At 41.9% G+C, this 26,096-nt stretch overlaps 2 protein-coding genes across 5 annotated transcripts; both read right to left on the minus strand.

Annotated features, from left to right (window-relative positions):
• Window positions 1-4,876: 4,876 nt before the first annotated feature.
• On the minus strand, window positions 4,877-15,410 carry ctbp1 (C-terminal binding protein 1). 2 transcript variants are annotated; one of them, XM_033973522.2, is made up of 10 exons: window positions 15,313-15,410; window positions 13,774-13,914; window positions 9,537-9,691; window positions 9,320-9,464; window positions 9,029-9,235; window positions 8,741-8,955; window positions 8,523-8,653; window positions 8,307-8,434; window positions 8,005-8,122; window positions 4,877-7,936 (listed from the first exon to the last, which is right to left on the minus strand). In XM_033973522.2, the coding sequence occupies exons 2-10, from the start codon at window positions 13,832-13,834 to the stop codon at window positions 7,753-7,755; spliced, it is 1,344 nt and encodes a 447-aa protein (XP_033829413.1). In that variant the 5' UTR covers window positions 13,835-13,914; window positions 15,313-15,410; the 3' UTR covers window positions 4,877-7,752. The 2 variants fall into 2 exon arrangements, with proteins under 2 accessions (XP_033829413.1, XP_033829414.1); XM_033973523.2 differs by lacking the exons at window positions 13,774-13,914; window positions 15,313-15,410 and adding an exon at window positions 12,295-12,433.
• Window positions 15,411-22,202: 6,792 nt separating this feature from the next.
• LOC117377195 (protein FAM53C-like) lies at window positions 22,203-25,930 on the minus strand. 3 transcript variants are annotated; one of them, XM_033973555.2, is made up of 5 exons: window positions 25,870-25,930; window positions 24,384-24,625; window positions 24,240-24,300; window positions 23,405-24,174; window positions 22,203-23,124 (listed from the first exon to the last, which is right to left on the minus strand). In XM_033973555.2, exons 2-5 carry the CDS (start codon window positions 24,459-24,461, stop codon window positions 22,969-22,971), a joined length of 1,065 nt encoding a protein of 354 aa, XP_033829446.1. In that variant the 5' UTR covers window positions 24,462-24,625; window positions 25,870-25,930; the 3' UTR covers window positions 22,203-22,968. The 3 variants fall into 3 exon arrangements, with proteins under 3 accessions (XP_033829446.1, XP_055080758.1, XP_055080759.1); XM_055224783.1 differs by having other exon boundaries at window positions 25,341-25,912; XM_055224784.1 differs by lacking the exon at window positions 25,870-25,930 and adding an exon at window positions 25,616-25,635.
• Between the last annotated feature and the right edge of the window lie 166 nt (window positions 25,931-26,096).

A 26,096-nucleotide genomic window follows, 5' to 3' on the forward strand; every position in this document is an offset into this window, starting at 1 on the left:
CTCCTGCAGATCTCCTCTAGAGCAGTGATGTTTTGGGACAACATGGACTTTTAACTCCCCCACAGATTTTCTATGAGGTTGAGATCTGGAGACTGGGCCACTCCAGGACCTTGAAATGCTTCTTATGAAGCCTCTCCTTTGTTGCCCGGGCGATGTGTTTGGATCATTGTCACGCTGAAAGACCCAGACACGTTTCATCTTCAATGTCCTCACTGATGGAAGGAGGTTTTCACTCAAAATCTCATGATACTTGGCCCCGTTCATTCTTTCCTTTACACGGATCAGTCGTCCTGGTCCCTTTGCAGAAAAACAGCCCCAGAGCATGATGTTTCCACCCCCATGATTCACAGTAGGTCTGATGTTCTTTGGATGAGACTCTGCATTCTTTCTCCTCCAAACACGACAAGTTGAGTTTTTACCAAACAGTTGTATTTTGGTTTGATCTGACCATGTGACATTGTCCCAATCCTCTTCTGGATCATCCAAATGCTTCTGTCAAACTTCAGACGGGCCTGGACATGTCCTGTCTTCACAGGGGACACGTCTGGCACTGCAGGATTTGAGTCCCTGGTGGTGTAGTGTGTTACTGATGGTCCCTTTGTTACTTTGGTCCCAGTTCTCTGCAGGTCATTCACTCGGTCGTGTGGTTCTGGGGTTTTTGTTCTTGTGTCATTTTGACCCCACGGGGTCAGATCTTGGTGGAGCCCCAGGTCTTGGTCTTGTTCATTTTGTAATACTTGCTCCACAGTTGATTTGTTGACTCCAGCTCTTACCTGTTGCAGATTGAGTGTTCGGGGCCTGGTGTCTACAGTTTTGTTTGTGGTTCCTTTGCTCTTTGGTCTTGTCCATAGTGGAGTTTGAGTCTGACTGTTTGAGGTTGTGGACATGTGTCTTTTATACTGAGGACGAGTTCAAACAGGGGCCATTAATACAGGGGACGAGTGGAGGACAGAGGAGCCTCTGAAAGTTACAGGTCTGTGAGAGAATACTACTGATACTACTAATACTAATACTTATTTTTTTATCCTACAGTGTGATTTCCTGGATTCTTTCCGCTCATTCTGTCTCATAGTTGAAGTGAAACTATGATGAAAATTACAGGCGTCTCTCGTCTTTTTAAGTGGAAGAACTTGCACAATTGAGGCTGAATAAATACTTTTTTGCCCCACTGCATGTGTGTATAATATGTGTATATGTGTGTATATGTGTGTATATGTGTGTATAATATGTGTATATGTGTGTATATGTGTGTATATGTGTGTATATGTGTGTATATAATATCTTCATGGTGGGGGTAGATTATATAAGGAGCTGCTCAGATCCACTGCGGCAGAGACCGGCCCATTATTATGTCATTATCACCACGTCTTTGTCTGATTAAAGTTGTTCAGGTGAAGACAGAACCGGCCGGACTGTCCCACAAACCAGCACAGCGTTTTTAAATGAAACCAGATCAAACTTTGTGCAACATTAATGTTATTCTGACCCTGACAAACATCAGGGCCCGGCCCGGTCCAACTCTGGCTCACATGAGGTCAGTATTATTATTATTACTCACAACAGAAACGTCAAAGTGAAGCTCATGGTTTCAAAATCCATTTTCAGAGATGAGCCGCTGTGTAGAACAGAGTCTGGCTGACTTTTGGACACAGGCCTCCCCCCGTGCTCCGGCCCGTGCTCCGGCCCGTGCTCCGGCCCGTGCTCCGGCCCGTGCTCCGGCCCGTGCTCCGGCCCGTGCTCTGGCTTCTGCCTATGCTATAGTCCCCGCTTTGGCCCATACTTTGGCCCATACTTTGGCCCATACTTTGGCCCATACTTTGGCCCATACTTTGGCCCATACTTTGGCCCATACTTTGGCCCATACTTTGGCCCATACTTTGGCCCATACTTTGGCCCATACTTTGGCCCATACTTTGGCCCATACTGTGGCCCATACTGTGGCCCATGTTTTGGCCCAGTTCTCCTGACACTGGGCCTTGTATCAGTGATACCAGAGGGCGTGGCCCATAGAGAAACACACTGGGCCTGTAAATGTGATGTGTGTTATTGATGTGTTTGTTGTGTGTGTCTGAAAGAGCAGGCTCTCCTCTCACAGCTCCTCTTACGGCTCCTCTCACTCATGGCTCCTCTCACTCATGGCTCCTCTCACGGCTCTCCTCTCACGGCTCTTTTTGATCAGTCTGAAGTTCAGCGAGAGGCGGAATCATCTGTTCAGAGACGGATCCATCATGTGACATGTTATGTAAACACACACAAACACAAATACACACACAAACACACACACACCCCAATACACACACACACACACACACACACCCCTACACACACACACACACACACACACAAATACACACACACACACACACCCCCACACACAAATACACACACACCCCCCCACACACAAATACACACACACACACACAAATACACACACACACACACACACACTTGTATTTGTTTGAACAGAGCTGCAGCTGCTCAAACCTTTTCAAACACATTTCCAGGTGTCAAACATGTTTCATCTTTAATGTTTTATATTTTCTGTTTTTGACAGATCTGGAAAAGTATAAAAAATAAATGTAGATTTAACTCATTTTATTTTCAAAACAACATTCACTGAGTTTAATCATTTTATATAATCTCAGATCTGCCTCTTTTATACAAACACTTCACACACACTGCTTCATTTTGTAAACTCCTCTATTTCTGTTCACACTGTTCACCTGTTTGAAAGTGAAACTATTTGTCCTTTTAAAAACAAACAAAACTTTAGATTTGAGTAAATGTAGTGAGTTATTACAGTTTATCTTTAATGTGGCGTGAATAATAATCTGAACTGTGATCTCTCTTCTTGTTTACACACTTTTCTAGTGGAGCAACTTCAGGCCCTCAGGACCAAGTCCAGGACATTCATTTTACGACTGCGACCAGTGAGTTCCCAGACATCACCCCCCCGTCCAGCCCCGTCCAGCCCCGTCCAGCCCCGTCCAGCCCCGTCCAGCCCCGTCCAGCCCCGTCCAGCCCCGTCCAGCCCCGTCCAGGCCTCTCCTCTTCTCCTCCTCCAGCCCCCTCCAGGCCTCGCTCCTGCTCTGGACAAAACAAACAAACAGTAAATGTGAGTTCCCAGCATGCATCGGGGCAGCTCCCGGTAAAGGTGAGCTCTGATTTGGTGAACTCTGACGTCGATCAGCCCCAAGAGGAACTCACAAAAGCAATGAGGCAAAGAGCGAGCTGGAAGTGACCGTGAGTCTGGTTTACGAGTCACATCATGTGGAACAAAGTAAATAAACTGTGTATTTCTACTTTTACTTGAGTACATTTCCGAGCAGTATCTGTACTTTCTACTGCACTACTTTCTTGAACTGGACTGAAAAGTAAAAGTATTTTCTTATTGTCTGAGAGGGTTTGATGCTCCGAACTGAATTTTGATTTTGATACGACAGTGATTCATTTTATTTCATTTTTTTATATTTGCACACAGCGGCTCAGTCGGTAGAGCGTTTGTCCTCTGATCTGAGGGTTGGTGGTTCAAATCTCGCTCTCGACATAAACGTCATTGTTAAAGCTCAGATCAACTGATCCACAGGTTGCCGGTGCAATTCCAGCTCCCACTGAGCAATGCTGTTGATTTGTCCTTGAGCAAGACACTTAATAAACTAAAAATACAACATAAAACCTGTATAGAGATATCTGCATTGAAAAAACCCAGTGTTTATCTCACCTCAGCCTGTGCCGCTGTGCCCGGCGCTGTGCCCGGCGCTGTGCCCGGCGCTGTGCCCGGCGCTGTGCCCGGCGCTGTGCCCGGCGCTGCGGCTGGAGGTGATAAGACGCCTGTTCAAATCTATTAAAATGGTGGAATAATCATCGTTGGAGCTGCAGTTTGTGTCTCTGCACATTTCAAAGACCAGGTCCCAGTTAAGTCCATGTGGTTGTAGTTTTGTGGCTGATAATCTGCCCCCAGGGACCACACCACCCCCCAGCCCCCCCTGCCCCCCCTGCCCCCCCTGCCCCCGTCTGCCCCACTGCCCCCCTCATAAAACTGTCCTGTCCTGCGTAGTTTCGAGTAAAAGAGCCAAAACGAGTAAACAAAAATCTGTTTATGTGGAAAGTTTGAATCACTGATGACTTTTGTCTCACTGTTTATGTAGAGCTCCACGTCCAGAGGGTCACATGACCAGGGCCCCGGTGCGGAGTCACGTGACCAGGGCCCCGGGGCGGAGTGTCACATGACCAGGGCCCCGGGGCGGAGTGTCACATGACCAGGGCCCCGGGGCAGAGTCATGTGATGAAAAATGGAACAAACTAAACACCCCAATAACTACTAAATATTTTTTTAAATTTTATTTTCATTTCATGTTTTTTATTTTATTTTCCTCCGCATTCCCGCCCTTTGCTTTCTCAAAAATGATTCAGTCCTTATTTATCTTTTTGTCTTGTACTGCTTAAGTCCATGTATCTCACTTCATATATTTGATGTCTTCTGTCTGTAAAATGTGGAAAGTAAAACATAAACAGTAACATTAAATGAGGAAGTGTCCAGACCTTTGACTTTAGTTGGTGCACTGAGGCCTGTCACACTTAACACATCCACTTCATGAAAACTGGAACTGGCCATTTTGAGTCTCAATATTTATCAGTTTTACTTTGCAAAACTGGAGATTTGTGTCATTTTGTTTCTAATCTGATCTTTATCTGTGGAGGGTTGAAAAAGTCTCGTCTGTGGTTCTTTCTTGCTTCTTTCTGTTGTTTCTGTTGCGGCTCAGGCTTTTTAATTAAATATATCTCTATAGAGTCTAGTGATAAACTGACTCAAACTGTGTCGTGTTTTTACTACAGTCTGAAACACAAAAGACAAAACGTTTTATTTTTTTACATTTTATTAAAATACGGTGTGGAGTTTACCATCGGAAGTTACCATCACAAACATGATTGATTCTAATAAAAAAGTAAACAAAATGAAATAAAGCTTAAGAGCCTAGTACAGGAGGGTTTTTTTGTCATTTTTTTCAAATTTACTTTTTGCATCTGGTGAAAAAAAAAAAAAAAAAATCAAATTCACAAATGAGAGTGAAAAACACGTTCACATGTTGTAAAAATACATTTCCCAGTTTTAACATCACACGTGGTTCACATTCAGACGTTCATTCATCCGTTGGTTCGATGGAGAGATAGATAGATGCCAAAACGAAAGCAAACGGGGGTCAGGGAGGGGCGCTGTAGGGGGCGGGGCCATGGGGCGGGGCCAAGGGCGGGACTGCTGGAGGATATGTGTGCATTTGACCCTGAGAAATAGTGACCGGTTCACACCTAATTTCTTCTGTTGTAGTTGACAGACCTCACCAGTGTTGCGCTGCCGTCCCCCCTCCTCCCTCATCTCCCTCATCTCTCTCTCCTCTTTCTCTCTCTCCTCTTTCTCTCTCTCGGAGTGGCAGAGTCGTCGGCCGAGGGGGAGTTTCACACCAGAGTGAAACAGGCTGTGGCTTTGTAACCATCGGTGCTGTGCTTTAACCGTGAGCTTGCACTTAAACACAAACTGACAGGGCAAAACAAACGCATCACTCAACTTTTTAAAATGAGCTCGATCGGTTGGAAACTGAAGCTTCACAAATATTACGGGACATTTCTGGGAGGTGATATGATCCTGGCTCGGCTTTTTCCGTCTTACTGTGGTCAACTGTATTAAGGCAGTGAGTGGTTCCATGGCAACTTTAAAACAGCTACTTTAAGGGAAAGACAAAGTAAGGCCCACGAGAGACGAGTTTGGAAGGGATGAGATTTTAAAATATCAAAAAAAAAGGGGAAAATGGGTTTAATCGCGCCGAAATGTGTCAGTACAACATGTAGAACAAGACAAGCACATCATCAAAAATAACATTAAAACAAATGGATTTTTAAACAGTGCACCGCTGAACTCAACAATAGAAGTCATCCGCGTCAACAGCAAAACTTTAAGATAACTATTTATGAGCATAATCTGGGAACTATGGGGGTACTTTTTAAAAATATATACTCGACATGACGGAGGCCGCAGACATGCTCCACGCCTCCCATAGACTCTGAGGAGGAGACTGTACATCACTGGAAACTGACCACCACAAAATGGATCAGGGGTAAAACGGGGGGAGAGGAAAACAGCAAGATGATGATGTCATGTTGAAGCCGAGAGCTTTTTTCCTCTAAAGAATCACCTCACATGCAACTATAGTTAGAGCAGCTTGACAAGGGGAGGGGCTAAATATAAAAAACAGGTCTATATCTACGGCTCTAGTAAAACAAGACTAGCAGTACACGATCTTTGCTTTTCTCAGTAAAGATGGAGACACATCTACTACAGTCAGAGGGGGGTTTTTGAGCGCTGTGCTAAAAACTTTCCACATTGACAAACTAAAAAGGGGTAAAAAGGGAAGAAGATACACGTTGGTTTTTTGAAGCCTGAGTTCTTTCAGTGACCTAGAGCGAACCGAATTCATCTGAACGGGGGCGATGACGAGGACGATGAGGCTTTATTTTCTGAATCGTTACTGCTACAAGTTCACAACCCTCTATTATTAAAGAAGTCATCTAGAAAATCTGTACAAAAAAATAAAAGGGTATGCACGGTACATTCATTATCTGTTACTGAGGTACTAGAAAGGTGTTCCCTCGTCACCGGGGCAACGCCGATAACAACAGTTACTCCCAGGGGACGTCCTTTGGAAAGACGACGGCAACTCGTCATCCTTGAAAGGGTTAAGGGAACAAAAAACGCACGCACGCACACACACATACGCAACTTTTGTCGATGGAAAGCCAGCATGCACTAATGAAGTCCTGTCACTCACGCAGGGGGGTCACTGCATGCTGGTCAGGGACGCTGAGGGGGAGGAGTGGACGTGGGGGGGTGGTGAGATCTTTTTTAAAAAATCATAAAAAGGTGATGGTTCGATCCCTGGTCACCGCTCCTGCACTGAAGCCGACCGTCTGAACAAAGTCAGACAGCGCCCTCTGCTGGTGAAGACCCAATGGTTTCAGCTGCGTCTGGGCACAGAGTTCACTCAGTCCTGCACCACCGCAGTTTGAAACGGCCAAAACAGTGGGCCATAGCGGGGATGACGACACGCTAGGAGGTATTACGAGGTTAAGAGCTTCGATAGGAAATGATTAATAACAATAATAATAATAATAGTAATGATGATGACTATGATGATGGAGTCCGTTTGAGCTCAGTGCCAGGGAGCGCCGATGAGAAGGGACAAAATGCTGCTTTGTGGTAATGTTGGAAATCGTTTTTATAATGACTTTCTGATGAACTTTAGCACAAATCTCCCTGTGACAAGGGTTTAAAAATAAAAAGTATAAAGCAGTAACAGGAGCAGTTAAATGTAGACACAACAGGACCTTTAACCTCGTCTGGTCTGAAGGAGACGACTGGAGGCGCAAAGCCAAACTCGAAATGCTTTCTCTTTTTCCAAAACAAACAAACATTAACAACTAGAACCACAATAGGTTTAAAACAAGAGCCGATAAGAAAATGAACCAGTCCTATCACCGAATCCTTGAGAACAGTTATTGCTGACGGTGTGGGGTTGTGTTGGGGGTCGGAGGTCAGGGGTCAGGGGGGTGACATGGGGGTGACATGGGCGGCAGAGGACAGGTCACTCCAGGGCTCGAGGTGTGAGATACAGTGTAGTCACGTCAGGTGGGACAGGTGCCGTCGATGTGGGGGGGGGCGGGGTCTGGAGCGGAGGAATGTGCTGGCGCTGGTGGGGGGGGCTATTGGTCGGAGGGGATGTCTCTGTCGGCTTCGGCCTTGGTGGGTTGCCCTGGAGACGGGGCGTGGGGAGGGTGGGTCACAGGGGTGATGCCGTGTGCCATCCCTGAAACCAGGCTGTCCACCCCTGCCCCCGCCCCCGGGAGACCCCCCGCTGCTGCCACATTGATCAGGCCCGGAGGAAATCTACGACACAAGACGAGGAACCGTTACTTTAGTCCGACTGAGAGCGCGCTGTGATGTCGCGTCCTCACCTGTAGGAGGCTCCGTTGAGCTCAGGATGAACTGTGGCGGCCTCCATGCTGGGCCACTGAGAGGCAGCCAATAGGTACTCTTTGTTCACGCAGTTCTTTAGACTGTCGGGGATGCGACCTGCAGCACACAAGGCTCATCACCACATTTGTCTAAAGTCTAAACGAATATAACAAAAACACTTTTCCATTTCCCAATAACAACAAAGACTGACGTTATCCTCACCAGGTGTAAAGTGTTTGTACTTCATAAACATTAGTCTAATCGTCTCAAGGTTCCGCCCACCGCTGGACGCCGCACTCACCTGTGATGGCACGTCGGACTTCCCTGGCCGCCTCCTCCCGGGCCTCTACTGAAGCCTGCTCGCTGTACCAGGATGTGTGCGGGGTACAGATGAGGTTAGGAGCGTCTTTCAGAGGGCCTGTGGAAAAACTGGAGGCACAAAGGCTGTTTAGAGAAAAGTATAAAACTATAAAAGTATCAAACTAAACCGGGTCAGGCTCAGGCTCCTGAGGGGCACCTGAAGGGTTCTGTCTCATGAACGTCCAGCGCGGCTCCTCGTATCCGTCCCTCCTTCAGCGCCTGAGCCAGAGCCTTCTCATCCACCAGACCCCCCCTCGACGTGTTCACCAAAAAGGCCCCCTGGCGCATCTGTGGCAGTTTAAAAACAGGTTAGCTTTAGCATCATACGTGCTAAATAACTCTGCATGAGATGAATGTGAAGAAACACGGCTCCACCTGTTTGATGGTGAAGTCGTTAATAAGATGGTGGTTGTGCTCGTTAAGGCTGCAGTGCAGGGACACACAGTCTGAGTGGATGAGCAGGTCTTGTAGGGTGGCCATGCGCTGGAGTCCCAGGGAGCGCTCCACGCCATCGGGCAAATATGGGTCATAAAAGATCACGCCAAACCCAAACGCCTTGGCACGAAGAGCCACGGCCTGACCGACTCGCCCTGTGGCACAAAGGGGGACAATCAAAGTCTGTACTTCTCTGTGAGACACAAACTTTAGTGCACGAAAACTCACCTAAACCTATAATACCGAGAGTCTCCCCCCGAATGCGAGCGGCGCCTCCTGCCACCTCCCTGATCTGCTCCACGCTGGAGGCCCGCGTGCCCTCCCTCAGCGCCTGGTGCATCCAGGTGACTCTTCTGTACAAGTTCAGGATCAGACATAACGAAGTATCTGCCGTCTCTTCCACTGACGACGCTGGGACGTTACAAACAGCGATGCCTGGACAGAGACGAGGGCTTAGCGTCCTGCGTCATAAACACTGTAAACGTGTAAACGTGTAAACGTGTAAACGTGCGCTCTTACCGAGCTCAGCAGCTGCTTTCACATCAACATTATCAAATCCAGAGCCAATTCGCACAATTACTCGTAAACCTTTGAATTTTTCCAAATCATCTCTGGATAAAGTAATTGTGTGGTACAGCAGTGCAGCAACAGCTTCATTTAGCACCTACAAAACAAACTGTAAGAATGTGTCCACATGTGCTCCAAACAGCCCACAGGGCCACAGGGGCCCTCATACCTTCTCGTGGATTTCTTGTGTGGACTGGGCGTCACAGAAGGCCACCGTAGCTACATCTTTGAGGATGGGCATCTCCACAGTGCAGTCACGCCCGTCCAACAGCGCCACCAGAGGCCGGGGGTGCATCGGCCCATTGAGGATGGGGGGTCGGATACCTGAGGATCACAGCTCTGTAAACTCACTGATGCACACGGAGACTGGTACAATAAGAACACACCAGGGCCCACACCAGGGCCCACACCAGGGCCCACACCAGGGCCCACAGCAGGGCCCACAGCAGGGCCCACAGCAGGGCCCACACCAGGGCCCACAGCAGGGCCCACACCAGGGCCCACACACTGTGCGTCAAATCATTTACAGGACATTTTTAGTTATGTAATCAGTGTTTAGATCACATCTTTATTATAAAACTGTTTTCAAAAGGGGGTAATGTGTTTGTAAAGTCTATACGTCTGTGTTATTTATACACTAACACACTGTTTATTGTGATGTAAGTCACACACATCCCCCACACAAATCAGACCCATGTGACCTCATCACACTGACTAAAGATATAATCTATAAAAGTGTCAGACTCCACGTGTGAATGGGACTGTGTGAGTCTAGTGTTTAAATCAGGAACATCAGGGACACAACACTGAGGTCCCTCCAAGCTCCTGAGGTAAGACAAAAGACGTACGGGGCGGCCGTACGGGGCGGCCGTACGGGGCGGCCGTACGGGGCGGCCGTACGGGGCGGCCGTACGGGGCGGCCGTACGGGGCGGCCGTACGGGGGCTTGGGTGAAATGTAATATAAAACTCATAACTTCCTGCATTTTGTTGATTTTTAGAGTTTTTTTTTTAAACCCAGCTGCTCTAATAGGAGTCAGTAAAAGTCTATATTAATTTGATCCAAGAAACAGAAGTGTGGAGACATTTCAAGGACAATATTTACATTTTTCAGGACGTTTGGACTTCTCATTTTCCGTGTCTGGAAAAAAGGCCAATAATTTTCCAGGTATTGTATAATTTCCAGGATGCGTGTGAACTCTATATAATTTTTATGAGCTCTTTTTGCAGCATTTTGATGAACAGTTAAACACGACAAATTGATCTTCAAAACAACATTCACAATACTCTAGACAATTCAAACTACAGCCCACCTGAGGAATGGTACGATCCGACCACTAAACTCTGGCTAATGGTACGATCCAAAAAGTAACTGTATTTTAAAAGTGCAGTCACTGACATTAAAGAACATTAAAGCTAACTGTTTATTTCTTATTTCTTTCTTATGTGACGCCTTAGTCGTCCAGGTGTGACCCGTAAGAAAAATAATATTGTCATCTTCACATAATCTGTACCAGCGTCTCCAGTGTGTAGTATCACAGCAGCCTCCCTCCTCATCATGACTGTACCATCTGTGTGTTCCAGACTCTCCATCTGATGGTAGAGTTCTATACCAGTTCTTGCACACACAGCACTGCCACACAAACATGATTAGCCCGAGTCCTTTTAAAACAGCCTCTCAGAGCTAAAACGAGCTAATGCTACAAATGTGTGTACACAGCCGTGTTTAGCTGGATGTGTGGAGCCTCGACGCTGAAAGTATCTGAGAGTTCCTGAGAGCAGTGGAAGAATTGTGGTTTATGATGTGAATGCCTACTGTATGCGCTCCAGCAGAGGGGGTTGGGCCTGAGGAGGAGAGGTGATGCCGAGGACTGCGGGGGGAGGACTGCGGGGGGAGGGGTGTAAAATACAGCGGGGTCCCACAGAGGAGGTGGAGGGGGCTCATGGGGGTCTGAGTAATGACCTAAATTCTCTCGTCTATAAGGGTCTCTCAAGTCAACGTGCAAAAAGAAGCATTTTGGACAAATATTTGAGTCACACTGATCATTAATGTTGCGCTAACTCTACAATTCTATGTGCAACACACACACCTGCCCTGCATATGATGGCTCATGTGTTCAAATCATCCCATCATCTGGTGTGTGTGTGTGTGTGTGAATATATATGTGTGCCTATGTGTGTGCGCGTGCGACTGGCACAGAGCGAAAGGTAATGGTGAGACCAGGAGCCAGAGTTGGTCGCCAACAGTGGAAAACAAATATTTGTTAATGGTTCCTGTGACGTCTGACCATTTCCAACGAAAGAAAACCTGAGGCCAATGAATGAAACGCGCAGCTCGTACACTACAACACAGTATTCAATCAATTAGCTTTGTGGCTAGGCTAAAATGCAGATGGCTAAAGAATGCTAGCAGGCTTCCAGCTACATTCGTTGGCATAAATGTGGTCTCACTGTGCTGAAAACATGATGGGCCCTTCACAAAGTCCCCCGTGAAAAGGCTGCTGTGCACACTGGAGCTACACTGGAGCTACACTGGGTAATTTGAGTAAAGGACACGGGCCGAAGTCTGCTACAAGCGAGCATGGTCCCAACACAATACATTTCATTCACAGATTCATTCATTCTGCCTCCCTCTCCCTTTCTTTGCCTTGCTCCCTCTGGACTCCGATTGAGGAGGGAGAGGTGAGGGGGAGGGGCAGTTAGCCATGATAATGCAGCAAGCAGCAGTACTCCACCCAGACACAGCTAGACACACACAGACACAGTTCCTTCTAACAGCAGCAGCTACAAAAATAGGCCGCATGCTAGACATAAAGGGAAACAGAACAGAGCGGCCGGCGCCGCTCCCACATCCACACGCTCTCTGCAAACATCACCAAATTCAAACACACACACAGCAAATTACAAAGCACATGAGCACGGGGCTAACCTTGCATTATGAAGTCTGTCAACCCGTCTTCCTCTCTTACTCACTCGCCTCGCTCTCCCTCTTTTGCTCGTTTTTTTCCCCTCCCTCTCTCTCTCTCTGTCAGCCCGCTCTTGGCTGGCTGGTTCCCAGCTGTCATCCACACCCAGCCCCTCCCCCCTGAAAACCGTCCAATCACAGGTCACACCATTGTGGCCCAGCCAACCAGCACTAACCTCATTAGCATAGCCCCGGCCCGGAGCTCTTGGGTCGCTGTTGTTTTTTAAAGAGACAGCTGTCCCATTTCCCCCGTACCTCCGGCCATGACCTATCACCCTGTCCTCTGCCTCCACTCTGCCTCCTGAGACTCTTCCAGACAGTTCCCTCCATTTTAGGACACAACCATGTTCATCATATAGACAACAGAGTGGACCGAACAACAGCACGCTGCAGGTGCATTTACTCTGCAATATGATATGAAACATTTCACATGAACTTCCAAGTCAGCTCCAAACTTATCATCAAATATGAAACAATATGAAACAACAGTGGCACTTTCAGAAATGTCTTGTCTCTAAACTACAGTCCAAAGAGCCTCTGAAGTCTGACACTCAACACATCACTGTTGAACTAGATTCTTTTACATTTACCAAGTTAAAAGAATAAAACAAGACTTTAAAGAAAATCAAATATCAACATGTTTTCAGCCTCTGCGACGCTGCAGACACGACAGAAGATGCCAGATCACTCAGTGTGGAATATAAATACAACATTGTGTTTTTGTGTGTTGTTGTGTTTTTGTGTGTTGTTGTGTTTTTGTGTGTATATCTCGGTGGCTGAGTGGCTCATGTCTCACAGCAGAAGGTTTGGTTGATCCCCGGGTCACCAGGCCTTTCTGTGTGGAGTTTTTCATGTTTCTCCTCGTGTCTGGATGGGTTTCCTCCGGGTACTCCGGTTTCCCCCATCAACCAAAACATGAACGCCCTTCAGACAACTGTTGTTGTGATTTTGGGCGTTACAAAAATAAATGAATTGAATTGAATAGAACATATAATGTACTATACAACACAATTTTGTGTTGACAAAACTAAAAACTGTTAAATGGCAGATATTTGTGTTAAATATTCTGGTATGTCTATTCACAGAATCTCAAACCAACAAACCAGGAACAGGTGTTTAAAGATGTGTTTTATAATGATGCTACCGAAACAAAAGACATCTTTGAGATAAATGTTCGATTTAGTCGCCTTCATTGAATGAAGATTGTTTGCATACGAACCCAAGTAATTACAGCACTGCTTCTGTCCTCCTTTTATCGAATACTACTACTGCAACTACTACTACCAATACTGCTGGTAATGGTACTACTAATGCCACTACTACTACTACTACTACTACTACATAACACTTGACACATATTTGACAGTCAAAGATGCTTCACACAGTTCAAGAAAAACAAATAAAAACTGTATGAAAGATGATAAAAATCTCATCAACTCTTACCCTCACAGATGCGGTCAAGTCTCTGTCGCTTGACCTGTTTATGTTTGTCCATCAGAGCCATAGACTGAGCAGGAGGAAGCTGGGACACACAAAAGAAGTAATCCAAGTACAAGGAGCCCAGTTCAGTTCAAATAGTGCCAACTGTAACAGAGACAGCCACAATGAAAATACAGTCACAGAAATTGTACACATAAAAAGTCTAGTTTGGATTTCACAACAGGTTATAATATATTATAATATTATAACCTAAGTGCTAACCTGGAGGACACTGTCTGTGGAAGTGCAGTGAGATACTAAATAACAGAGTGTTTATGAACTTTAGCAAAGAGTCTGTGCAAAATATATAAATAAAAAGGGAGCTGTATTAAAATGTTTAAACTGACATTCTCCTGCAGGTATCAGACCTGTGCATGAGACACATCACTAAACACATCACCAAACACATCACTAAACACATCACTGAACACATCACTGAACACAGAGCTGCTCTGGAGGTGTTTTTTGTGGCGACTCAGTGTCTTTATTTTAACGAAACAAGGGCCACAAACAAACAAACATTCACTTTTTCTCACATAAACCTCCACAAACCGAGGATTTAAAGGCCTTCACCCCATGTGTCACTTTAGTGTTTCTCTTATATTTACTTCTAAATACTCTGCATTATTAATGTGATGAGTCCCGTTGAAGCAGAAGTGTTTTTATCTGTGGAGTTACCGTTAAACATTAGCATCAAGAGCTAACAGCTTCACGCGCACAACTATCCACAAGAAAAGTGCAAAAGAAAAGTGCAACAGAAAAGTCCAAAAGGCACAAAATATGTGCGCAGATTTACTCACTGATCTGCGGAACCTGCACGAGTTTAAAGTTGGATTCACTTGTTCATAGTTTGCGGAGATAATGATAAGTTCACAAACAGCGCTAGAGGAGCCAAAGCTACACACGGCTAAACACAAACACTGCTAACAACCTCATCAAACAAGTGCAAACTAAACTTTAGAGCAGCGTAACAATCTCACTTTTACACACTTAAACAAGTGCAAAAGTCACATCAAGTGTACACATTGTCCGCTAGCTGTGTTTGCATCATGCTAACATTAGCCTGAGCCCGTCTCTAGTGTTATCATGCTAACATTAGCCTGAGCCCGTCTCTAGTGTTATCATGCTAACATTAGCCTGAGCCCGTCTCTACAGTGTTATCATGCTAACATTAGCCTGAGCCCGTCTCTACAGTGTTATCATGCTAACATTAGCCTGAGCCCGTCTCTACAGTGTTATCATGCTAACATTAGCCTGAGCCCGTCTCTAGTGTTATCATGCTAACATTAGCCCCGTTGCTAGCGCCTGTGAGGAGCGCACGGAGCCCGTCTCTGCGGTGTGTTATCAGCGAGTGGCGTTACAATGTGAAACAAGTGACCCAGAACATGGGAGTACAATTCATTTTTAAGGGACATATGAACTATCTACGTGTCTGAAGTTAAACTTGTCTGCATTTTTACCCAGCTCAGTTAACGAATCTTGCAAAAATCATCAGTTATTTACCGAGAATAAACTCTGAGGAGAGTGCAAAGACAGTGAGCGTGCGTCGGCGATGTTCCCTCTCTCCCGATCGCCATGAAATCAACTCTGAAGAGGAAGTGCTGCCGCTGATGGGGGTCAGCCTCAGTGAAAAAGGCCCACTGGCCTGAAGGAGCGCCCTCACTTTCCACGGAGGAACTTCACACGAGAAGAGCGAAGAAAACGAGAGGTTAAAGGTAAACAACAAGAGGTTAAAGGTAAACAAAGAGGTAAACAAGAGGTTAAAGGTAAACAATAAACAAGAGGTTAAAGGTAAACAATAAACAAGAGGTTAAAGGTAAACAATAAACAAGAGGTTAAAGGTAAACAATAAACAAGAGGTTAAAGGTAAACAATAAACAAGAGGTAAACAAGAGGTTAAAGGTAAACAATAAACAAGAGGTTAAAGGTAAACAATAAACAAGAGGTTAAAGGTAAACAATAAACAAGAGTTTAAAGAGTAAACAACAAGAGGTAAACAAGAGGTTAAAGGTAAACAATAAACAAGAGGTAAACGAGAGGTTAAAGGTAAACAACAAGAGGTAAACAAGAGTTTAAAGAGTAAACAACAAGAGGTAAACAAGAGGTTAAAGGTAAACAACAAGAGGTTAAAGGTAAACAATAAACAAGAGGTTAAAGGTAAACAATAAACAAGAGGTCAACAAGAGTTTAAAGAGTAAACAACAAGAGGTAAACAAGAGTTTAAAGAGTAAACAACAAGAGGTAAACAAGAGGTTAAAGGTAAACAACAAGAGGTTAAAGGTAAACAATAAACAAGAGGTTAAAGGTAAACAATAAACAAGAGGTTAAAGGTAAACAATAAACAAGAGGTTAAAGGGTAAACAATAAACAAGAGGTTAAAGGTAAACAACAAACAAGAGGTTAAAGGTAAACAATAAACAAGAGGTTAAAGGTAAACAACAAACAAGAGGTTAAAGGTAAACAACAAACAAGAGGTTAAAGGTAAACAATAAACAAGAGGTAAACAAGAGGTTAAAGGTAAACAATAAACAAGAGGTTAAAGGTAAACAATAAACAAGAGGTTAAAGGTAAACAATAAACAAGAGGTTAAAGGTAAACAATAAACAAGAGGTTAAAGGTAAACAATAAACAAGAGGTAAACAAGAGGTTAAAGGTAAACAATAAACAAGAGGTTAAAGGTAAACAATAAACAAGAGGTTAAAGGTAAACAATAAACAAGAGTTTAAAGAGTAAACAACAAGAGGTAAACAAGAGGTTAAAGGTAAACAATAAACAAGAGGTAAACGAGAGGTTAAAGGTAAACAACAAGAGGTAAACAAGAGTTTAAAGAGTAAACAACAAGAGGTAAACAAGAGGTTAAAGGTAAACAACAAGAGGTTAAAGGTAAACAATAAACAAGAGGTTAAAGGTAAACAATAAACAAGAGGTTAAAGGTAAACAATAAACAAGAGGTTAAAGGGTAAACAATAAACAAGAGGTTAAAGGTAAACAACAAACAAGAGGTTAAAGGTAAACAATAAACAAGAGGTTAAAGGTAAACAACAAACAAGAGGTTAAAGGTAAACAACAAACAAGAGGTTAAAGGTAAACAATAAACAAGAGGTAAACAAGAGGTTAAAGGTAAACAATAAACAAGAGGTTAAAGGTAAACAATAAACAAGAGGTTAAAGGTAAACAATAAACAAGAGGTTAAAGGTAAACAATAAACAAGAGGTTAAAGGTAAACAATAAACAAGAGGTAAACAAGAGGTTAAAGGTAAACAATAAACAAGAGGTTAAAGGTAAACAATAAACAAGAGGTTAAAGGGTAAACAAAGAGAGGTAAACAAGAGTTCAAAGGGTAAACAACAACAAGAGGTAAACAAGAGTTTAAAGGGTAAACAATAAGAGGTAAACAAGAGTTTAAAGGGTAAACAAAGAGAGGTAAACAAGAGTTTAAAGGGTAAACAATAAACAAGAGTTTAAAGGGTAAACAATAAGAGGTAAACAAGAGTTTAAAGGGTAAACAACAACAAGAGGTAAACAAGAGTTTAAAGGGTAAACAAAGAGAGGTAAACAAGAGTTTAAAGGGTAAACAATAAACAAGAGTTTAAAGGGTAAACAACAAGAGGTAAACAAGAGGTTAAAGGGTAAACAATAAACAAGAGTTTAAAGGGTAAACAATAAACAAGAGGTTAAAGGGTAAACAATAAGAGGTAAACAAGAGTTTAAACGGTAAACAATAAGAAGTAAACAAGAGTTTAAAGGGTAAACAACAAGAGGTAAACAAGAGTTTAAACGGTAAACAATAAACAAGAGTTTAAAGGGTAAACAATAAACAAGAGGTTAAAGGTAAACAAAGAGGTAAACAAGAGGTTAAAGAGTAAACAAAGAGAGGTAAACAAGAGGTTAAAGAGTAAACAATAAACAAGAGGTTAAAGGTAAACAATAAACAAGAGGTTAAAGGGTAAATAAAGAGGTAAACAAAAGTTTAAAGGGTAAACAACAAGAGGTAAACAAGAGTTTAAAGGGTAAACAATAAACAAGAGTTTAAAGGGTAAACAATAAACAAGAGGTTAAAGGTAAACAAAGAGGTAAACAAGAGGTTAAAGAGTAAACAAAGAGAGGTAAACAAGAGGTTAAAGAGTAAACAATAAACAAGAGGTTAAAGGTAAACAATAAACAAGAGGTTAAAGGTAAACAAAGAGAGGTAAACAAGAGTTCAAAGGGTAAACAACAACAAGAGGTAAACAAGAGTTTAAAGGGTAAACAATAAGAGGTAAACAAGAGTTTAAAGGGTAAACAGAGAGGTAAACAAGAGTTTAAAGGGTAAACAATAAACAAGAGTTTAAAGGGTAAACAATAAGAGGTAAACAAGAGTTTAAAGGGTAAACAATAAGAGGTAAACAAGAGTTTAAAGGGTAAACAAAGAGAGGTAAACAAGAGTTTAAAGGGTAAACAATAAGAAGTAAACATGAGTTTAAAGGGTAAACAATAAGAAGTAAACAAGAGTTTAAAGGGTAAACAAGAGGTAAACAAGAGTTTAAAGGGTAAACAATAAACAAGAGTTTAAAGGGTAAACAATAAAAGGTAAACAAGAGTTTAAAGGGTAAACAACAAGAGGTAAACAAGAGTTGAAATGGTAAACGATAAGAAGTAAACAAGAGTTTAAAGGGTAAACAATAAGAAGTAAACAAGAGTTTAAAGGGTAAACAAGAGGTAAACAAGAGTTTAAAGGGTAAACAATAAACAAGAGTTTAAAGGGTAAACAACAAGAGGTAAACAAGAGTTTAAAGGGTAAACAACAAGAGGTAAACAAGAGGTTAAAGGGTAAACAACAAGAGGTAAACAAGAGTTTAAAGGGTAAACAATAAACAAGAGTTTAAAGGGTAAACAATAAACAAGAGTTTAAAGGGTAAACAATAAGAGGTAAACAAGAGTTTAAAAGGTAAACAAGAGTTTAAAGGGTCAACAAAAGGAAGTAAACAAGAGTTTAAAGGGTAAACAACAAGAGGTAAACAAGAGTTTAAAGGGTAAACAACAAGAGGTAAACAAGAGTTTAAAGGGTAAACAACAAGAGGTAAACAAGAGTTTAAAGGGTAAACAACAAGAGGTAAACAAGAGTTTAAAGGGTAAACAACAAGAGGTAAACAAGAGTTTAAAGGGTAAACAATAAAAGGTAAACAAGAGTTTAAAGGGTCAACAAAAGGAAGTAAACAAGAGTTTAAAGGGTAAACAACAAGAGGTAAACAAGAGGTTAAAGGGTAAACAACAAGAGGTAAACAAGGGTTTAAAGGGTAAACAAACAAGAGTTTAAAGGGTAAACAATAAAAGGTAAACAAGAGTTTAAAGGGTCAACAAAAGGAAGTAAACAAGAGTTTAAAGGGTAAACAACAAGAGGTAAACAAGAGGTTAAAGGGTAAACAACAAGAGGTAAACAAGGGTTTAAAGGGTAAACAATAAACAAGAGTTTAAAGGGTAAACAATAAGAAGTAAACATGAGTTTAAAGGGTAAACAATAAGAAGTAAACAAGAGTTTAAAGGGTAAACAAGAGGTAAACAAGAGTTTAAAGGGTAAACAATAAACAAGAGTTTAAAGGGTAAACAATAAAAGGTAAACAAGAGTTTAAAGGGTAAACAACAAGAGGTAAACAAGAGTTGAAATGGTAAACGATAAGAAGTAAACAAGAGTTTAAAGGGTAAACAATAAGAAGTAAACAAGAGTTTAAAGGGTAAACAAGAGGTAAACAAGAGTTTAAAGGGTAAACAATAAACAAGAGTTTAAAGGGTAAACAACAAGAGGTAAACAAGAGTTTAAAGGGTAAACAACAAGAGGTAAACAAGAGGTTAAAGGGTAAACAACAAGAGGTAAACAAGAGTTTAAAGGGTAAACAATAAACAAGAGTTTAAAGGGTAAACAATAAACAAGAGTTTAAAGGGTAAACAATAAACAAGAGTTTAAAGGGTAAACAATAAGAGGTAAACAAGAGTTTAAAAGGTAAACAAGAGTTTAAAGGGTCAACAAAAGGAAGTAAACAAGAGTTTAAAGGGTAAACAACAAGAGGTAAACAAGAGTTTAAAGGGTAAACAACAAGAGGTAAACAAGAGTTTAAAGGGTAAACAACAAGAGGTAAACAAGAGTTTAAAGGGTAAACAACAAGAGGTAAACAAGAGTTTAAAGGGTAAACAACAAGAGGTAAACAAGAGTTTAAAGGGTAAACAATAAAAGGTAAACAAGAGTTTAAAGGGTCAACAAAAGGAAGTAAACAAGAGTTTAAAGGGTAAACAACAAGAGGTAAACAAGAGGTTAAAGGGTAAACAACAAGAGGTAAACAAGGGTTTAAAGGGTAAACAAACAAGAGTTTAAAGGGTAAACAATAAAAGGTAAACAAGAGTTTAAAGGGTCAACAAAAGGAAGTAAACAAGAGTTTAAAGGGTAAACAACAAGAGGTAAACAAGAGGTTAAAGGGTAAACAACAAGAGGTAAACAAGGGTTTAAAGGGTAAACAATAAACAAGAGTTTAAAGGGTAAACAATAAAAGGTAAACAAGAGTTTAAAGGGTCAACAAAAGGAAGTAATCAAGAGTTTAAAGGGTAAACAACAAGAGGTAAACAAGAGTTTAAAGGGTAAACAACAAGAGGTAAACAAGGGTTTAATGGGTAAACAATAAACAAGAGTTTAAAGGGTAAACAATAAAAGGTAAACAAGAGTTTAAAGGGTCAACAAAAGGAAGTAAACAAGAGTTTAAAGGGTTAACAACAAGAGGTAAACAAGAGTTTAAAGGGTAAACAACAAGAGGTAAACAAGGGTTTAATGGGTAAACAATAAACAAGAGTTTAAAGGGTAAACAATAAAAGGTAAACAAGAGTTTAAAGGGTAAACAAGAGGTAAACAAGAGTTTAAAGGGTAAACAATAAACAAGAGTTTAAAGGGTAAACAATAAAAGGTAAACAAGAGTTTAAAGGGTAAACAACAAGAGGTAAACAAGAGTTGAAATGGTAAACGATAAGAAGTAAACAAGAGTTTAAAGGGTAAACAATAAGAAGTAAACAAGAGTTTAAAGGGTAAACAATAAGAAGTAAACAAGAGTTTAAAGGGTAAACAAGAGGTAAACAAGAGTTTAAAGGGTAAACAATAAACAAGAGTTTAAAGGGTAAACAACAAGAGGTAAACAAGAGTTTAAAGGGTAAACAACAAGAGGTAAACAAGAGGTTAAAGGGTAAACAATGAGAGGTAAACAAGAGTTCAAAGGGTAAACAAAGAGAGGTAAACAAGAGTTTAAAGGGTAAACAATAAACAAGAGTTTAAAGGGTAAACAATAAACAAGAGTTTAAAGGGTAAACAATAAACAAGAGTTTAAAGGGTAAACAATAAGAGGTAAACAAGAGTTCAAAGGGTAAACAAAGAGAGGTAAACAAGAGTTTAAAAGGTAAACAAGAGTTTAAAGGGTCAACAAAAGGAAGTAAACAAGAGTTTAAAGGGTAAACAACAAGAGGTAAACAAGAGTTTAAAGGGTAAACAACAAGAGGTAAACAAGAGTTTAAAGGGTAAACAACAAGAGGTAAACAAGAGTTTAAAGGGTAAACAACAAGAGGTAAACAAGAGTTTAAAGGGTAAACAATAAAAGGTAAACAAGAGTTTAAAGGGTCAACAAAAGGAAGTAAACAAGAGTTTAAAGGGTAAACAACAAGAGGTAAACAAGAGGTTAAAGGGTAAACAACAAGAGGTAAACAAGGGTTTAAAGGGTAAACAATAAACAAGAGTTTAAAGGGTAAACAATAAAAGGTAAACAAGAGTTTAAAGGGTCAACAAAAGGAAGTAATCAAGAGTTTAAAGGGTAAACAACAAGAGGTAAACAAGAGTTTAAAGGGTAAACAACAAGAGGTAAACAAGGGTTTAATGGGTAAACAATAAACAAGAGTTTAAAGGGTAAACAATAAAAGGTAAACAAGAGTTTAAAGGGTCAACAAAAGGAAGTAAACAAGAGTTTAAAGGGTTAACAACAAGAGGTAAACAAGAGTTTAAAGGGTAAACAACAAGAGGTAAACAAGAGTTTAAAGGGTAAACGTCGAGAGGTAAACTAGAGTGTGAGGGGTAAAGAGTTTCAAGGGGTAAACAGTGCAGCCAGTGCAAAGTAACACAATGTATATAACACAACATATACATATACTAACACAACGTATACTAACACAACATATACATATACTAACACAACATATACAATATAGTGTGTCCTAACGCACACAGTGCCGCACACTGTCTTATGTGTGTGTGCACTTGGGCCACATCTGTGGCATTCACACCAGAAAATGAAAACTACTAAAAGAACGTCCAACCATTTGAGACTGGAGATAAAATAGTTTGTAGAAACCTTCTGCTTCTGGTCTGAAAACATCTTAAAAAATAAACAAGGTTTAGGAAAAAAAATACTCTTTTATTTGTACATAAATTGTGCAACAGGATTATTTCCATCCCATGAAAATCTTTTCTCAAAGGCCACCGTTCACCTCGTTCATATACATTCATACAGCTCCTCTTTCATTTATAGAACAGTACATGATCTTGTGCCTTATGGATTCCAGCAGCAGCATTGGTTCAATCATGTCATTGCCCATTAGTGCACATTCTACCCGTTCAAATGATCTGAATCAGCAGTGAAGATAATGTCCAGCTGTGAAAGAACAGAGCACCACAGACGCAGCATTTCAAGCTTAAGGCATGGTCACTTACATTACCACATATCAATGGCAAGTATTAATCTTAAGCACATAAAAGTAAAACTTTTTTGATAGAGCTCATTACATTGTTGTTCATAAAACACATCAGTCCATTGACATTTGGGCTTTTCAAATTAGAAACACATGTTGTGGTATAACAGTACAATTACACTACTCAGATATCAGGCAACAAGCTACTTTAGAGAAAGCATTTTTTGTCATTTCAACCAAATGACCAATTTAAATCATAATCTGCTAATTTTAGCATATACCTGTGAGTATGTAAGGATAAGACAATGCATACTAATTATATACATAATATCTTTAAAAAACCCAAAAAACATTGTGCATCAAGTCTCATGCACATTTTGAAATGGTGTGTGTAAAAGACAGGCACTGATCAAGTAGCCATGACAATCATTTGGAAATCTAACCCTCTCGGTCAAACTCGGAGTCAAATCTTCAGTTTTCCTCGATAAGGTTCAAATCCAGTTCTGTACAGTCCCTTTCAAAAACAACACTTTGTCCTCTTTTATCTTCTTCTTCACTTTCACTAAGTGGCCCAATACTGACTCTCCCGAGAAACTCTACGGGGGAGAAGGAGATGTGCTGTGCTGCCTGGAAGACAAAAGCAAAATGACAAAACAGTTATTCAGTTTGTACTTAAAACAGCATCCACGACAACTTGATCCGATTTAACTGAAATTTAAAATGGGCCTGTTTGAAGCTCTGAAGACTCAAACACACACCGTAGTCACACTAGACAAGGATGGTGAAGAGTTTACAACAATATGAACTGGCCAGTTTGGGATTCAAACCAATACTCTAAACTATATGGCTCTTATATAACGGGTCATAACAGGTCTGATACCCCAGATGATACTGGTCTGTCTATTACCTGTGTCATTTTGCCAAAGTCAAGCCCGGGTCTGGCAGATGGCATGAGGTCTTGGTCATGGCGCCTCTTTAGCAGAGGTCTGCGCATGTCACAAGGCTGCGAGTGGCAGCGTGGCAGAACAGGGTACAGGCTGCGTCGTGAAGCGGGCGGCGTACTGCACACAGACGTGGGAGATGGAGACAGCGCCGGCTGCTCCACGGCAGAACCACCATATGCAACACTAGATGCTGGAAAAGGCTGAGGAGGCTGCAGAATGACAGACGTGTTCTGGATTTGAACAGGAGACAGGGAAAAGCGCCGCTGTAGTAACGAATGAGAAATTAGCGGCGCCGGTGACGAGGAGCAAGACGAAGGCACCGCAAATGAGGCAGAGCAGGTTCCTTTCAGAGAGTCACAGGGGTCCCACGAAAAGCTCCAGGGGAGCGGAGAGTCGGAGGAGAGGGCCAAGCTAAAGAACGTGGGACTGGACGAGGAGTTCAGAGAAGAAGAGGTGAAGGATGAACCAGGACCGCAGGGAGGGACAGAACTAGCTCCAGAGCCTGAAGTCGAGGTTTCCCCACTGTGACAGGTTCGCTTAACGGGGGTCCAAACTTTAAAAGCACTAGGATGCCACGCAGCTCGACACCGCGACAAATCCTCTGGAACAGACAGGGAGCGGCAGTGGCGTTTTGAAGGGGGCGGCGGTGGGGAGTTCTGTGACGGTTTTTCACATGGCGCTTGTCTGAACTGTTCGGACACTTTCAAAGTCCTGTGGGATGTTTTGGTTGCATCTGAAAATTATAAATAAAAATAGGTTAATATGGCTTAAAATTAGAGCAATGAAAAATAAACTTGCCTTGAGAAGGTGCGCAGGAGCTCCAAGTAACGGTCGGGCTGGAGCCGAGTGCAGGAAGTGTCTGAAACAAAAGTACATTATTATTATTATTATTTTTTTGCCGATGGAATTCAAGAGTCATGAAAATTAGTGGCTTGAACTTACATCATTAACTGTAAAAGTCTTGTTTTGGGCCTCATCCAAACTCTGCTTACGGAGCTGTTCAGTGATGAGAGTCACCATAATTGTTGCAACGATTTAAGGGTTGGTCATTGGGACAAAGTAGCGTGGAGCAGGGGAGGCGTTTGTCAGCGTCTTGGCCTGGTTTGTGGTGTCCCCCTCCACCTCAACCAGCCAGACCGACCCACTCCTTCACTTTCCCACCATAGTTACTGCATACACTGAATCTATAACAAAAAACAAGCCGTGTTCGTAAAAAAGTCTGGAACACAGCAGCCCAGTGTAAAGGTGTTGAATTGTGCATAGATTTGAAAAGGCAGAAGCACTTCACTTTCACAATGAGAAACACGAGGAGAGACAGAACAAAGAACTACTTCACATTCCATTCAGTGCATCCTGTAGCGCACATATACACATACATACTTCTTTGATATATATACCAAAGAAAAGTGTAAAAGATGCTATAATCTAGATGAGCTGCAGTAGATGACAAAAATGAAATGAAATGACAAAAATGAAATGAAAAAATGGGGAAGAAAAGTTTGAGATTGGGATAGTGAGCGTGTACCAAAGGCATTGGAGACACAGTGAAATGAAGTGAAAACTGAAACCCAAATGAGAGACTCATGTGAGGCTCATTCTGCTCTGACTGGACAATTATCTTGAACCAAAACCAAATTAGAACAACTTGACCATCATGTCCAATGTTTTTATAATCAAGAATAAATCAGCATTGCAATTATTATCAATAAAAGCTGTACTTGATTTGAATATATCTACAGCATCTCTCAGATTGGTAATGTTTATAAAATTTAGTAGAAGTTGTTCTCTGGGCAAGCTAATTTGGTGTTGGATAGAGCCTTGAGCCAAATATAGAACATAGAGTGAAAAAAGCACAGCCACAGACAGGCCACTACAAAAATAAATCATTTGTAAATTTACCTGAACTACAGCACAACTTCACCCACTGCGGCCTACAAATTCTACCCTAAAGTCACCAAGCTGTGTGTCTATCGCAGGATGTGTCCATTTGAGCCATTCATTCAGTGACATTAATAAACGGCTGTAGTACAAAGTGCATTTGAAAGAAAACACTATTTGCAGCGGTTTAAAGAGGAGACCTGCAAGAATATCACATGACCCATTAACTTAACCATAAAAATCCTCCCATAAACTGCATTTAAGTCTAATTAGATCAGGTGCAGTGGAGCTAGTACATAAACACGATGAGCCTGTGCTGTCTGCTAAAGGCTAGCCGGGTTTACATGCTAGCTCCCGGTGAATGTGGCATAGCTAGCGTACTCTTCAATTATATCTTCCATTTATGGACAAAATTTTGATAAAATACACACAGGCTTTGCGTAATAACTGAACGTCAACATTAAAATAACCCGCAGACACCGTTTGTTGCATTAGCGCGGCTCCAGAGCCTGTTAGCCGCTAGTCGGCTGCAGCTGTCCTGATGCATTACCTGCGTTCAGTGGTTCCTAAGCAACCGCAGCTGCACACTGCGCACCGGCCGCGCGGAGCTCAGCGGGGATTTATAGACTTTGGACCGTACCATTCTGGAGGAGGACGGGGGGGCACCGCACACTCTGACCTGACACGTGTAAACCTTTGTGTCAAAACCACGGACACAGTGTAAAGAATCTAAACCCCTAATGGCCAAAAAACTTAACTGCAACTGCGAACAAGTTT

The sequence above is a fragment of the Periophthalmus magnuspinnatus genome, chromosome 10 (assembly GCF_009829125.3).
Source record: "Periophthalmus magnuspinnatus isolate fPerMag1 chromosome 10, fPerMag1.2.pri, whole genome shotgun sequence".
NCBI classification, from domain to species: domain Eukaryota; kingdom Metazoa; phylum Chordata; class Actinopteri; order Gobiiformes; family Gobiidae; genus Periophthalmus; species Periophthalmus magnuspinnatus.

Bases quoted from the DNA above. Each gene is read 5' to 3' on its own strand.
- ctbp1 (XM_033973522.2), bottom strand. From the start codon at position 13,834: ATGGCTCTGATGGACAAACATAAACAGGTCAAGCGACAGAGACTTGAC. The intron at 9,465-9,536 runs GTATGAGGGCCC...TTTGTTTTGTAG, and splicing joins CACAAGAAATCCACGAGAAG to GTGCTAAATGAAGCTGTTGC. The intron at 8,123-8,306 runs GTGAGTGCGGCG...TGTGTGCTGCAG, and splicing joins AGTCCGACGTGCCATCACAG to GTCGCATCCCCGACAGTCTA.
- LOC117377195 (XM_033973555.2), bottom strand. From the start codon at position 24,461: ATGGTGACTCTCATCACTGAACAGCTCCGTAAGCAGAGTTTGGATGAG. The intron at 24,301-24,383 runs GTAAGTTCAAGC...CTTTTGTTTCAG, and splicing joins AGACTTTTACAGTTAATGAT to ACACTTCCTGCACTCGGCTC. The intron at 23,125-23,404 runs GTAATAGACAGA...TTTGTCTTCCAG, and splicing joins ACTTTGGCAAAATGACACAG to GCAGCACAGCACATCTCCTT.